The sequence below is a fragment of the Balaenoptera acutorostrata genome, chromosome 14 (genome assembly GCF_949987535.1).
Source record: "Balaenoptera acutorostrata chromosome 14, mBalAcu1.1, whole genome shotgun sequence".
Lineage (NCBI taxonomy): Eukaryota > Metazoa > Chordata > Mammalia > Artiodactyla > Balaenopteridae > Balaenoptera > Balaenoptera acutorostrata.
In genome coordinates this window covers 85,673,066-85,686,482 of record NC_080077.1, presented here as the reverse complement: position 1 = coordinate 85,686,482, position 13,417 = coordinate 85,673,066, and the positions used below count along the sequence as shown (strand labels likewise).

Genomic DNA, 13,417 nt, shown 5'->3' with positions numbered 1-13,417 from the left:
CCATTTGTCTACTTACGTTACCCGTCTGTTCTTGCATGCCGTCTACTTTTTCCATTAGAGCCCTTAGTATATTAAACATAGTTCTTTTCAATTCAGTCTGATAATTCCCACATCCCTGCTGTATCTGAATCTGGTTTGATGCTCATTCTGTCTCTTCAAACTGTGTTTTTTGCCATTTTGTACACCTTGTAACGTACTGGCAAAGAACTCCAGTAAATAAGCCTGTAGTAATGTGGCAGCGGGGTGTGAGGGCGGGGCAGTGTTCGGGAGTCCTGTGAAGAGGTCTGGTCTTCTGCTGAGACTGTGTCCCTGGGCTGTGAACTCCACAAGTGCCGCTGCTCTTCCCCACCATAGGTGGGACAGGATGGCCGGTGGCGGGGTGGGGGGGCCAGGGGCGGTGTGCTGAAGTTGGCTGTTTCCCTTCCCCAAGTAACAGAGTTTGTTTATGCAGCTTTCTTAGCCTTGAGTTGCCTAAATGGTGGTAAGAGTCCTTTCTTTCCTCCTGGTGTAGGGAGGATGCCTCCACGTGGGACATTTATTTCCCGCTTCAGGCGGACAGAGGAGGGTCAGAGCGTTTCGGGCTTTCTCTTAATATCTTTTAAGAAAATATCTTTTTTTAAAAAAAATCCTATTTATTTATTATTTATTTATTTATTATTTATTATTGATTGATTGATTGATTTATGGCTGTGTTGGGTCTTCGTTTCTGTGCGAGGGCTTTCTCTAGTTGTGGCAAGCAGGGGCCACTCTTCATTGCGGTACATGCCCATGAATTTTGCTCTTAGGTGGGAACAGTGGGCACTGGTTCCCTAGGCCAGGGATTGCGGGTCCTCGGACTCTTTAATCAATAGAAATGGATAAGAAGCCAGACGAGCGATTCAGGCAAGGCTTTACTGGGACCCCAGGGAGCAGATTTAAAACCAGGAAGCAGGTGCCCTGGCTCGCGCCCCGAGGGGTGGCGAGCGGGTCCCTTAAATGGGGCGAGGGTAGGGGCGGGGGCTCAGGCGGTCGGCCCGCCCCTGGTGGCGCTGTGTGCAGGGCTCACGCGCAGGACCTGCGTTTGCTCCCAGCTCCTCCGGAATGGCGGTTGGCTTGCGGCCTCTTTGTATCTTACTGGTCGTAAGTGCCCCAGCTGCACGTGCACACAGGCGTGTTTAGTCCCGGGTAACTTCTTCCCGTCTGTTGCTGGAGGAGCCGCGTGTCCAGGTGCAGGCGCTAGAGGGTCCCAGGTCCCGGGTCCCAGCCTGCCAGGAGCCGTGCTCCGCAGCGGCTGCCGCGCGTCTGTGTCGCTGCTCCACTCTCTCCCGCTGTGGTTAACTGGTGGGTGAGGGAGACCGAGGGGAGGAGGAGCCGTGGGTGGCTCTCTCTCTCTCCTCCTCTGTCATGTCTTCACCGGAAGAGGTCTGCTGAGTAGAGGCGAGGAAGGCGGTCCGGGTCCTTCCGGGGCCTCAGGATCCCGCCCCTGCCGCCTTGTGCGCTGGGAGGAGAAGGCGCGGCCCGCAGGGCGTCAGCCCCACCTCCCGGTGTACCTCGTGCCCTCGTCCCGCACGGGCGTCTCTGCTCACGGAGCGTCGTGGGCCCTGGTCCACCGGCCGACGCGGGCAGCGAGGCGCCAACCGAGGGGACACACGCAGCCTCTCCGGAGCGTCAGCTTACCTTCCCTCGGCCCTTTGCATTTACAAGATCAAGTTCAAAGATAAATGAAGAATTTCCAGATGTAATTGCAGAGTATTAAACCTCTGTGGGCTCTGGGGGCTGTGTAGCCTATGCCTGTGAAGTGACCTTAGTCAGAGGTGTTAAGTGACCTGTTGAAGGTTCCCATACAGACTGGGTTTAAAATTGGGCTGTTTTTCCTTTCCTCCCTCCCTCCCTTCCTTCCTTTCTTTCCAAACCCTGGTGTCGAGGGCTGACGTTCAGCAGGTTCACAGTGGAGGGAAAGCCTGACCCAGAAGCAGGCTGGCCGAATGCTTTAGCACCAGGTCCCGGGAATGTGCGCGTGTGACGGGCGGGCGGCGGCCCCCTCTCAGCGGTGCCCCATTTAATTGTTGTCTTTCTTTCATACTTTTGCTAACAAGTAAGTGGTGAATTATAAAACAAACTACCTTCTTTTTCCTTCTCTGCAAACCTCCAGACTACTGTGTAGACAAGGGTAAGAAATTGGGGTGGGTATTCGCAACTGGGTCCTTCTAAGAGTGAAACCGGAGGTCGGAATCACAAGCACTGAGTGGGGTTGTCCCGAGCAGACGGGGGCGTCGGGCCGCCCTCCCACCCTAGGGCCACGCGTCGCAGAGGCCACCTCTCGGACGCGTGCGGGGCCTCAGCCTGCAGCTCCTCTGAGCCTTTACTCCATTACTGCGCCGCTCCACACGGAACTGGAATTGTGTTTGTGTCCGTTTGCTTGACCGCAATATACGCCTCTTAAGCTTAGCAGCCACGTCTTACTCACCCTTGTGTCCCTAGTGCTTACGCTTGTGGCGCGTGTTTATGAAAGGCACCCTCACAACCACCAGCAGCTGCTGGCTTGGAAGCACCGGTTATGTGCCAGCCGCTGTGAGAAGGACTCTGTACAGTATTTTAACCCTCACAAAAGTTCTGCACAGTATTCTTTTAAGGGAGCTTGCCCATGTAGGCACTCGGTGTTTGTGCTGAGCAGTGAGAAACTTTGCAGGCCCGATGTGTAAAGCATGTAGGCCACTCTTTGAGAAGCTGTCCGAACTAAGCCCTAAGACAGGACCCAGGAGTTTAGAGAGAGGCAAATGTCCAGATCTTCGGAAGGAAAATGTAAGTGGATCATGAATGCTTGTATCATTGCGCTTGGCGTGAATTCTATGCAGAACTCAAATGGAATTTTCTTTTTAATGACTTAGTCCTTTCTTCAAAGTGTTAGCAACATTCACTAGCCGCCTGCATGGGTTCCCTAAGAAGAGTTCCTGTCAGACTAAGCTTAGTGGTCGGGGTTCTCGGATCTCCTTCTGGTCCAGAGGTGGGCAGCTGGGCCTGGTGCGCAGGCTGTGGGTGGACTGAACGCCGGACGGACGGCTGTGCCGGGAGAAGTGCAGGGAGCAGAAGTGAAGTCAGTGTCGAGGGAGCTCGCCGCATTCCGCGGGGCTCAACCCTGGACCTCGCTCTCGCCAGCGTATTTATGCACTCAGCGTATCATTGTCATATTGTCCGCATTTTCGGATGACCAGGCAACAAAGGTTAGTTAAGCCATTGCACGACAGAATTTAGTCCCTCAGAAAGTCTTAGATACAAAGTACCGACAAATTGGGTAACAGTAAGATCCTGAAGTAAAGGCAGCGGCACCTCAACTGCCCTGAATGTGACAGCACGGAAGGAAACGTCAGGGACCTGTAGATGGCGGAGCGCGTGGTCTGCCGTGGCCGCTGGGAGTTGGTGCCCCGTCTGTTCACGCCTCCTGTCTCTGCTGCGTGGCGGGGTCCGGAGACGCGGGGTAAGCGGGTAGCTGTTACAGGCTGCCTGAGGAGGAAACTTCTCGTCTTCAGATTGTCTGAATGTGCAACGTGCTGTGTCGTCACGTCCAGTGATTCCATAGCGCCGGGGGGTCTTCTTGCCCAGAGTGGCCCTGTGCGTGACACGTCCCAGTGGTGCCTCACGCGCCGTGTAATGAGTTGAGTAAATGTCGTCTGAGGCGCCTTTGCGTTCTCAAATTTATATAAACCTTTGCTGCTTCTCCAGCCCAGGGACGTACTGTTTGGGGTTGTAGTGTCCCTGGGCCATGAGAGCCATTTACTGAAAGATGCCCTTGTGGCTGGGGAGATCACATGTAGATTACAGTTCGAATCGAACTCTCAAAATACGACTTAAGAAAGAATATTAAATTCAAAACCAGTGTAATGAGAGGTTTAATGGGAAAAAGATCCATAGGTATATTATAAAGAATGGTTAAGAAGAAAAAGGGAAACTTCAACAAGATTCTAAATAAGTAAAACAGGAAGATTTGGGGAATAAACAAGAGTTACGTGCAAGATTAATTCTCAGGTTGTATATAATTTGGTTGTGAAAGCACACGCATACAAATGTATGGTAATTATAACTATCAAAATATAGTAGGAATGAGGGACTTCCCTGGCCGTCCAGTGGTTACGACTCTGCGCTTCCACTGCAGAGGCCGCGGGTTCGATCCCCGGTCGGGGAGCTGAGATCCCGCGTGCTGTGTGGTGCTGCCAAAAAAAAAGACAGCAACTTGAACACCTGTATTTAGCTCAGCTCTCTCCCCAAACCTCTTAAATCTACAGTAAAGGAATTTTTAAAAATACAGTAGGAACGTAAGACAGTGATTTGTATTAATTATTGATATTATGCCATTGAACAGCTTCAATGGGTGAACAACATGGATGACACAGTCTGACTTCTGTTTCTGCTTTAGAGTAGAATAGATGATGATGTACAACCCGTCATTCTTAAAGTTCTACTAAAAGCTGTAGTAAAGGTGAAATCCACCATTAGGATTTCAGAAGGCACCCGGACGAGGTGGTATCCTGGGAACTGTGTGTTGTTGAGTAGCTGTTAGAGAATGTTTCAGGTTTCAGGCTGTGGTGCGGTGGCGGGTTCGTGTTCATTTTCCTGGGCGTTGCTCTGCTCGGGTCGTGGCCGCACACCCTGCCCCGCGGTGGCAGTGGTCATCTCCTTTCTCAGGGCCGTTCCTGCGCACTGCCCCGCGAGGAGTAGCTTTGTTTATGCCACCTGCCTTGAAAATTCATCCAGTTCCTAGCTCTGGTGGGCTCTTTGGGTCCTTGTGTGACGTGGCTCAGCTTACTTCTGCAGCTTTACCTTTTACTTCCTGACGCTAGACCTCCAGGTTAGGCAGGTGGGTCCGCCGTCTTTTCCGCGCTCGGTTTCCTTCCCAGGGCGCCTTGACCAGCTGCTGCCTTTCAGACTCCTTCCTCTCCGCCCTGCAGACCTCCCTGCCTTTGCATCACTGTAATAGCCTTAACTTTAACATGAGAGAATTAAACAGTATGTTTTGTCTCATCGAGTTGTATGAGTCTATGAATGCTAAAGGAAACTGATTATAGACAAACTAGTTAAGGCATAATTTGTGATGTAGTCAGTTTTTAAAGAAAAATTCTAATAATTACATCTAGACCTTAGAAAGTTGTATAGCTTCCCTGTTCTTACATATTAACACTATTATTTACGTTAATTGGTCAACTGAAGAATAGTGAGTCACATTCTAGAGGCTCAGCTGTTATTTCTGTTATTTAAAGGGTTAGGAAATGCTGGTAAATGTAGGAGTTGGAAACTAAGTGGTTTTTGATTCAGTTACATTCTGTGATGTAGTTTTATGAGTTACGAAAGGATTGGCTAGTGAAGTTTCTGCTAATACAGGTTTTAATAATTTGAATGAGACATTTGCTCGGTATGAATCTAAGGAAATTACATTCTATAAAATTGCTTTATCTAAGCAGACCTGGGTTTTGCTTGTTAGGAAAGTTTGTTTAATAAATTATAGATTGCCTAATTTTACCCATTGACAGCCGACTGCATTCTTCACTTATTAAAAGGCAAATTCCATATGTGATGTTTTCAGTAGCAGGAGAATTTGAAGTGGAATGATTCTGTACATACTGCTTGAATATCAAAAGGGTGACAGTTACATGAGGGAAAATGTGCCTCTCAAGGTCTTGACTTACTGTTCTGACACCGTGTTCTATGTCTGCCCCAAAATCTAACAAGACAATAGCATTTTCATTCTTAAGTCTTCTAAAATTTGGCTTTATGTGATAGCTATATTTTAAATATCTCAATTTTATCTTTATTCTTTGCAAAGTACAATGGAATTGGTACACTATAGAGCAAAAGGTCAAATTAATAGTTTGTGTATTAATATTTTTGTTTGAGGTTTACTGTTTTTATATCCTGAAAATATGTGATAAATAGGACTGCTTGTGTTACAAGCAAGTGTGGTAGAAATCAGGTGTGTTCATTTCAGAAGAGCTTGCTCAGGAAGGCATAACCTGTTACACACCTGTTTGTTTATTAAACACGCAACGTGTTTAACTGGAATACATTGTGGGAATCTACTTGTAGTTCTTCTCTGACATTAACCTGCTTCCATATGTATATGTTCTTACATATATAAAGATAGGGAGTGCCAACTATGTTTAGCTGTAGAAACTAAGTAGACTTCAGAGTGGCCATTAGACAGGATTTCCAGGATGAACTCAGGGCGCTTCTCTTTTCTTGATAAATCCAGGCTGTTTAAAGACTGTCACAGGCGGATTTAGAGGATTTTATTTTAGAGTTTTTTTGAACCTCCATAATGGTAATATATAAACACAGATTTTTTTGAATTTCCTGGCTCTATATTTTTTACATATTATTACTCACCTAAGGCTAGGAAGGCTATTCCTGTCATTTTACACAAAGATCTATGAAAATAATTATAAATATGGCTGAGATTAAATTTTAGTTATTGGAAAGTCACTCAAAGAAATTGAATAGAAAATTGAAATCTTTTTATGGATGTTTAACTCTAAAAGGTATTATTATAAGTATTATTCTGACTAGAATTTCAGGAAGATGTCTTACCTATGTAGTTTGGTGCTGTGGTACATGTCCTTCAATTTTTTAATATGTTTTAAAATGAAAACAATGAGGCTACTTTCTTATGTTTACATTGATGGGCAAAGAAGAGTAGCCTCTGAATTCAGTCTTTGTAGTTCTCACTACTGCATATAAGGCAGTACTTGGATTACTGTGCAGTTACAGGAGAACGATCTCTAAAATGATCTCCGCCACACACCGATGTGTTCACGATTCTGCCTCAGCAGGATTTGAGGTTGAAGGGATACAAAACAGTTTTTAAAGTGATCAACTATTTTGCCATTTTGATTTGTGGGACAGCCTATGAGATGCCAGCTATAAGGGTCACTCGTGTCTGAATTATTGAAATCCATGTAGAGCAGCTCTGTTTGGAGTGGTCGGTAAGGTTTAGGGCATAGACACTGCTCACTCAAGTAAGCTGACCCACTGTAGCAGCAGAGGAGCAGAACATCTCTAGAACAGTGTTTCTCAGCCCATGACTCTGGTAAGAAATCTGTTTTACGTTATGGTCCAGCCTTCATGCGCTCACATATGTGCACAAATGTGCAAAACAGTTCATGAGTGCTTACCTGTACTTTGTGCAGTGCACTCTGTTTTATGTTCTATTTCATTCTTTTAGTGCCAAAAAAATAAAATATATAGTTGTTATACATAAAAGGGGCTTCAAGAACCCATTGGTGGGCCAGCCACATCTGTGGTTTGATGAACTCTGTGTCGGACGTTTCCTTATTCTCGCCTCCATGTTTCTCTTTACCCTGTGCACCTACACACGTGCTCTCTGTTATACAGTTTCCTGTGGAAATGGTTAACATACACCCGTTTAAAACTATGATGCAGTCGAAATCCAAGGAAGAAGAGAAACTCTTAGGATGCGTGTAGGTGTGTGACATCTGGAAGGAAAGATACTTTCCAGATTGTTTGCAGCGGTGCTGAGGGTGGGAGCCAAGCTTATGGGAGGGCCTCTGTGTTGCTTGATTTGGCGTTTTCTCCCCTTTCCAAATGTTGGGGGGGCGGGTAAGTTCATACTCAGTAATATTTTCAAAGGTAGTTCTCTAATTGAGTGGGAAGATAACTCATAACCAGAATTTGAATTTTTAAAGAGAAATCATTTTAGCCTGAAGAGGTTCTAGATTCTTAGACTGTAGAAAGTGAGTAGGAAGGAATCTGTCACAGGTTTGTTCTGTGCTTCTTTGCATGGAAGAAGATTCAGTAAAATATTATACCAAAGAAATCAATCTGAATTGAGGGACAGAAAATAAATTTTAGTTACTCTATCCCTATTTGGCATATAATATCTGACCTCAGTTAATAATGCAGAATGAATGAGTTTGGCCATATTATCTAAGTTTATTTTCAACTATAAGCCTTTCTGATTTTAAGTTATATCAGGGATTAGATTTTTAAGTGCCATCTAAACATATGACACTTGCAGATATAATATACAGAGTACTGCAAGGAGTGTGACCAGGGAAGACCTGCCTCGGGAGGATTTGAAGTTTGTGCACTCGCTCGTGGCCATTTAATCCCCCATTTCTCTTGCAGATTTAAGTGTTTACAGTAACATAGGTTGTCTAGTTTAAAAACAAAAAAAAAGGAAGGAAGGAAGGTCTAGCAGTTTAAGTATTCAGTTGAAAAGATTGCTTACTTTGTTACTACAAACTGTGCTTTCTTTGAAATTATTTTGCTAAAAAAGCAAGGTAAGTCTTACCTCTATTGGAGGCTGAAAAAGAGAATGCAAAATGAATTATGTTAAACTTCTGAGAATTATATAGTTACAGGCTGATAATTGTGTCTTTGAGAAGGTTACTAAAGAATTGATATCTATAATGATTGGTAGGCTAATTAGTTAAAAAGCTGATTCTGAGGGGGAGACAGTAAGTGACCAGAAACAAGTAAGGGGAGATATATGTTCTTAGAAATTTATGCATTTCTACAGCTAACATAAAATGAACTCACGTAACAGCTGAGCTATGCATTCTTCAGGCAGTTGAAATGATCTTGCGGGAGTGGTTTGAGAAGTCAATGAGCGAATGAATGAATGTTTTATTTTCTTGGCTTAGGAGAGGTAGACTGCATATTCAATGGAATATTACTCAGCCATACCTTAATTTAAAAATACTTTATTGCCAAAAGAAAGCTAACCGTCATCTGGGCCTTCAGCAGGCCGTCGTCTTTTTGCAGGGGGAGGGTCCAGCCTCCGTGCTGCTGGCTGCAGGCTGCTCAGGGTGCCGGCTGCCGAAGGTGGGGCGGCTGCGGCAGTTTCTTAAAGTGAGGCAGTGATGGCGTTTGCCGCGTGGATGGACGCTTCCTTTCAGGGACGGTTTCTCCGTTGCATACGACGCTGTTCGATAGCATTTTACCCGCAGTAGAATTTTTTCAGAATCGGAGTTGTTCCTCTCAAACCCTTGTGCTGCTCTTTCAGCTAAGTTTATGTCATATTCTAAGTCCTGTGCTGTCATCCAGCGGGCTTCACAGCATCCTCCCCAGGAGCAGATTCCATCCCAGGAAACACTTTTCTTTGCTTCTCCATAAGAAGCAACTCCTCACCTGTGAGAGTTTTATCCTGAGACTGCAGCAATTTAGTTATTGGGTTGGCCAAAAAGTGCCTTCCGTTTTTAAGTAAAAATAAAGGGCACATTTTTCATTTTCACCAAGAACTTTATTGAACAATATATTCACCCTTTTGTTCCACTACCTTCTGCCATTTTTCAGGCAACTTCATAATTCCATCTTCCCAAAACTTTTTATCTTTTTGAGCAAAGGACTGTTCCAGGTGCCTTTTACAGTCTTCCAGGGAATTGAAATTTTTTCCATTAAGAGAATTTTGTAAAGACCGAAATAACTGGAAATCCAAAGGTGCAATGTCTGGTGACTACGGCGGTGGAATCAGAACTTCCCAGCCAAGCTGTAACAGTTTTTGCCTGGTCATCAAAGAAACATGCGGTCTTGTGTTATCCTGATAGAAGATTGTGCATTTTCTGTTGACTAAATCTGGATGCTTTTTGTCGAGTGCTGCTTTCAGTTGGTCTAATTGGGAGCAGTACTTGTTGGAATTAATCGTTTGGTTTTCCGGAAGGAGCTCATAATAGAGGACTCCCTTCCCATCCCACCCTATACACAACGTCACCTTCTTTGGATGAAGACCGGCCTTTGGTGTGGTTGGTGGTGGTTCATTTCCCTTGCCCCACGATCTCTTCCGTTCCACATTGTCGTGCAGTGTCCACTGTTCATCGCCCGTCACAGTTTGTTTTAAAAACGGAACATTTTCATTACGTTTCAGTAGGGAATGGCATGCAGAAATACAGTCACGAATGTTTTTTTCACTTAACTTACATGGAACCCAAACATTCAAGTGATGAACATAACCAAGCTGGTGCAGATGATTTTCATTGCTTGATTTGGATATTTTGAGTATGTTGGCTGTCTCCCGCGTGGTATAACACTGATTGTTCTCAGTTAATGTCTCGATTTGATCGCTATCAACCTCAGCTGGTCTACCCGACCATGGAGCAGCGTCCAGCGAGAAATCTCCAGCACGAAACTTTGCAAACCACTTTTGACACGTTCCATCAGTCACAGCACCTTCTCCATACACTGCACAAATCTTTTTCTGTGTTTCAGTTGCATTTTTACCTTTCTTGAAATAATAAAGCATAATTTAGAATTTGACATCTTTGATGTCTTTTTTTAAAATGCGCGCTGATATGACAGCTGTCACATACAATCTAACAAAATTGTTTCGAATGAAGTTAAAGACAACTAAGTGCTACTTGAGACATCTTACGGAAAAAACTGAACGAACCTTTTGGCCAACACCATACATCTTCAGGCTCCACTTCTAATTTTAGTTCTCATGCTGTTTTCACCACATCTGCAGTTCCTTCCTCCATGAGGTCTTGAACCCCCTTCCAAGTCATCCATGAGGGTTGGAATCAGCTTCTTCCAAACTCCTGTTCATGTTGATGTTTGGACCCCTTCCCATGAATCACGAATGTCTTAATGGCATCTAGAATGATGAATCCTTTCCAGGTTTTCAAATGACTTTGCTCAGATCCATCAGAGGAATCACTATCTATGGTAGCTGTCGGCTTACAAAATGTATTTCTTAAAGAATAAAACTTGAAAGTCAAAGTGACTCCTTGATCCGTGGGCTGCAGAATGGATGTTACATTACCAGGCTTGAAAACGGCATGAATCTCGTTGTCCATCTCCATCAGAGCTCTTGGGTGACAAGGTGCATTGTCAACGAGCAGTCACATTTTGAAAGGAACCTTGTTTTCTGAGCAGTACATGGCTTAAAACATTCAGTAAACCATGTTGTAAACAGATGTGCTGTCATGCAGCCTTTTTGTTCCACAGGCAGCATAGATTGAGGATAATTCTTAAGGGCTCTAGGCTTTTCAGATGGTAAATGAGCATTGGTTTCCACTTAAAGTCGCCAGCTGCATTAGCCCCTGAAAGGGGAGTCAGCCTGTCCTTTGAAGCTTTACAGCCTGGCAGTGACTTCTCCTCTCTAGCTATGGAAGTCCTAGATGGCATGTTCTTCCAATAGAAGGCTGTTTCATCTGCATGAAAATCTGTTGTTTTAGAGCAGCCACCTTCATGAATTATCGTAGCCAGACCTTCTGGATAACTTGCTGCAGCTTCTCCATCAGCACTTGCTGCTTCACCTTGCACTTTGTTGTTATGGAGACGGCTCCTTTCCTTCGACCTCGTGGACCAGCCTCTGCTGGCTTCATACTTTCCTTGTGCAGCCTCCTCACCTCTCTCAGCCTTCAGAGAATTGAAGAGAGTCAGGGCCTTGCTCTGGATTGGGTTTTGGCTTCAGAGAATGCTGTGGCTGGTTTGATCTTCTGTCCAGACACTAAAACTTTCTCTATATCAGCACTAAGACTATTCGCTTTTAACTTCCTTCAAGAACTTTTGTTCTGCATTCACAACTTGGCTGTTTGGTGCAGAAGGCCTACTTTTGGCCAATCTGGGCTTTTAACGTGCCTTCCTCACTAAGCTTAATCATTTCTAGCTTTTGATTTAAAGTGAGAGACATGTGACTGTTCCTTTTCTTGAACACTTAATGACCCCTGTAGGATTACTAATTGGCCTAATTTCTGTATTGTGTCTCAGGGACTAGGGAGGTCCAGGGAGAGGGAGGGAGATGGAGAACCACCAGTGGGTAGAGCGGTCAGAACACACACAACATTTGTTGATTAAGTTTGCAGTCTTATATGGGTGTGGTTCGTGGCTCTCCCATAACAATTACAGAGTAACATCAAAGATCACTGATCACAGATCACCGTAGTGAATATGGAAAGTTTGAAATATTGTGAGAATTGCCAAAATGTGGCACAGAAACACAGAGTGAGCGAATGCTGTTGGAAGAATGCTCCACGCAGGTCGCCCCAGACCTTCAATTTGTAAGCAGCGTGAGATCTGTGAAGCACAGTAAAGGGAAGAGCAGTACAGCGAGGTCTGCCTGCACATCAGGTCAGGTTCCATGCGTGCCGGCGGCCTCTGCTCTGCTCGCGAGGACCCCGGGGCCTGCGCGGCAGCAGGAGCGAGCGAGTGTAATACGACGACGTGTGGAATGTTCACATGAAGGATTTTAAGTGCTTAGGAACAATTACATTAAGATTAAATTTCTGCGTTCACTATTTTGGGGTCCTCATGTGTCCGGTTTATCATTTCAAGTTCAGTGATTGTGTTTAAGTTTATGATAATAGATGCTCTACCCTTTATCACACTATGCTTCTTCATAGGCTACATTACGCTAACTTTATCAAAACTATGCCTAATTGGGGCTTAAAAGTCTTGTTCAGTTTATTTGAAAAAAATAATAAATCTGATTATTTACTTTAAAGCTGCAGAAGAAAGAAGATCAGCAATTGGAGCCTAAAAAAAGTACCAGCCCTAAAAAAGCTGCAGAGCCCACTGTTGATCTTTTAGGACTCGGTAAGTAATAAAACAATACAAGTCATCATTAATTAGAGTTACAAAACAATTGAAACATTCACTTGAAGCGAATATAATAGCTTTATCCTCAGTGTGCCAAAAGGTACCTGTTAACTGAATTTGAAAATGGTATGATTAGTTTGCTGAGTTCCCACCAAAGGGAAATCTTTAACAAGGGAGCTGGTGTCTGTCAGCAGTGCCTTCATGGAAATACAAGTAATGAGTTCCTTGGGGAGAGAGGATATCAAAGTACTCTTCAAAGGCTTGGTGGACTGGGACATCTCAGCATTTGAAATGAAGAGTAGATTGTTTTTTCTCCTCCCCCCCTTTCTCTTTATTTAGTTTTGTTGGAGGAGGGGTCCCTTAGCAAAATAATTATGGTGTAGCCTTATTATAACATGTGCTGTTTTAAAGGCCACTTAAATTTTGGTTAGCTGAAGCAACATGCTTTATACCTAGATCTAGTAGCTAGATTCATTTTATGTGTCTGATGACAGTAAGAACTTCTGTGCTCATTTTAATGTCATATTTATTCTCATGGCCGACAGATAGATGTTGTCTGCCTGGTGAGTAAACAGACTTCCATTCAAGGAGTGCTTGTACTGTCCTTATTTACAAATACTGTCAGCTCTTTTTACATTTTTCTCCTCTTCCTTTTAAAATAGCTTGATAAATGGTTACTTTTAGTAATATCTGAGCCTTCAGCAATAATTAATTTAGAAATTTTTTTTAGTTTAGGGAAAGATTAATAACAGAGGAAAACAGTGAAAGATAGTTGGAAGGTAGAGTCGAACTTCATACACTGCTTTTCTAAAAATTGGTCTTTGTTCTTATTGAGAAAATTTCTGTCTTAAGAATTACAACTGAATGTTTTTGTCTTACTTAGGAAACTGGTGTA

General features: G+C 44.2%; 1 protein-coding gene across 3 annotated transcripts in view; it reads left to right on the top strand.

Moving 5' to 3' along the window:
- Positions 1–13,417, top strand: part of SMAP1 (small ArfGAP 1) — a 152,916-nt gene that overhangs the window by 116,714 nt on the left and 22,785 nt on the right. For all 3 annotated transcript variants that reach the window (XM_057527961.1, XM_057527960.1, XM_057527962.1), the window contains one exon: positions 12,429–12,519. In XM_057527961.1, coding sequence (XP_057383944.1) covers positions 12,429–12,519 — 91 coding nt within the window. The remainder of the gene's footprint in view (positions 1–12,428; positions 12,520–13,417) is intronic.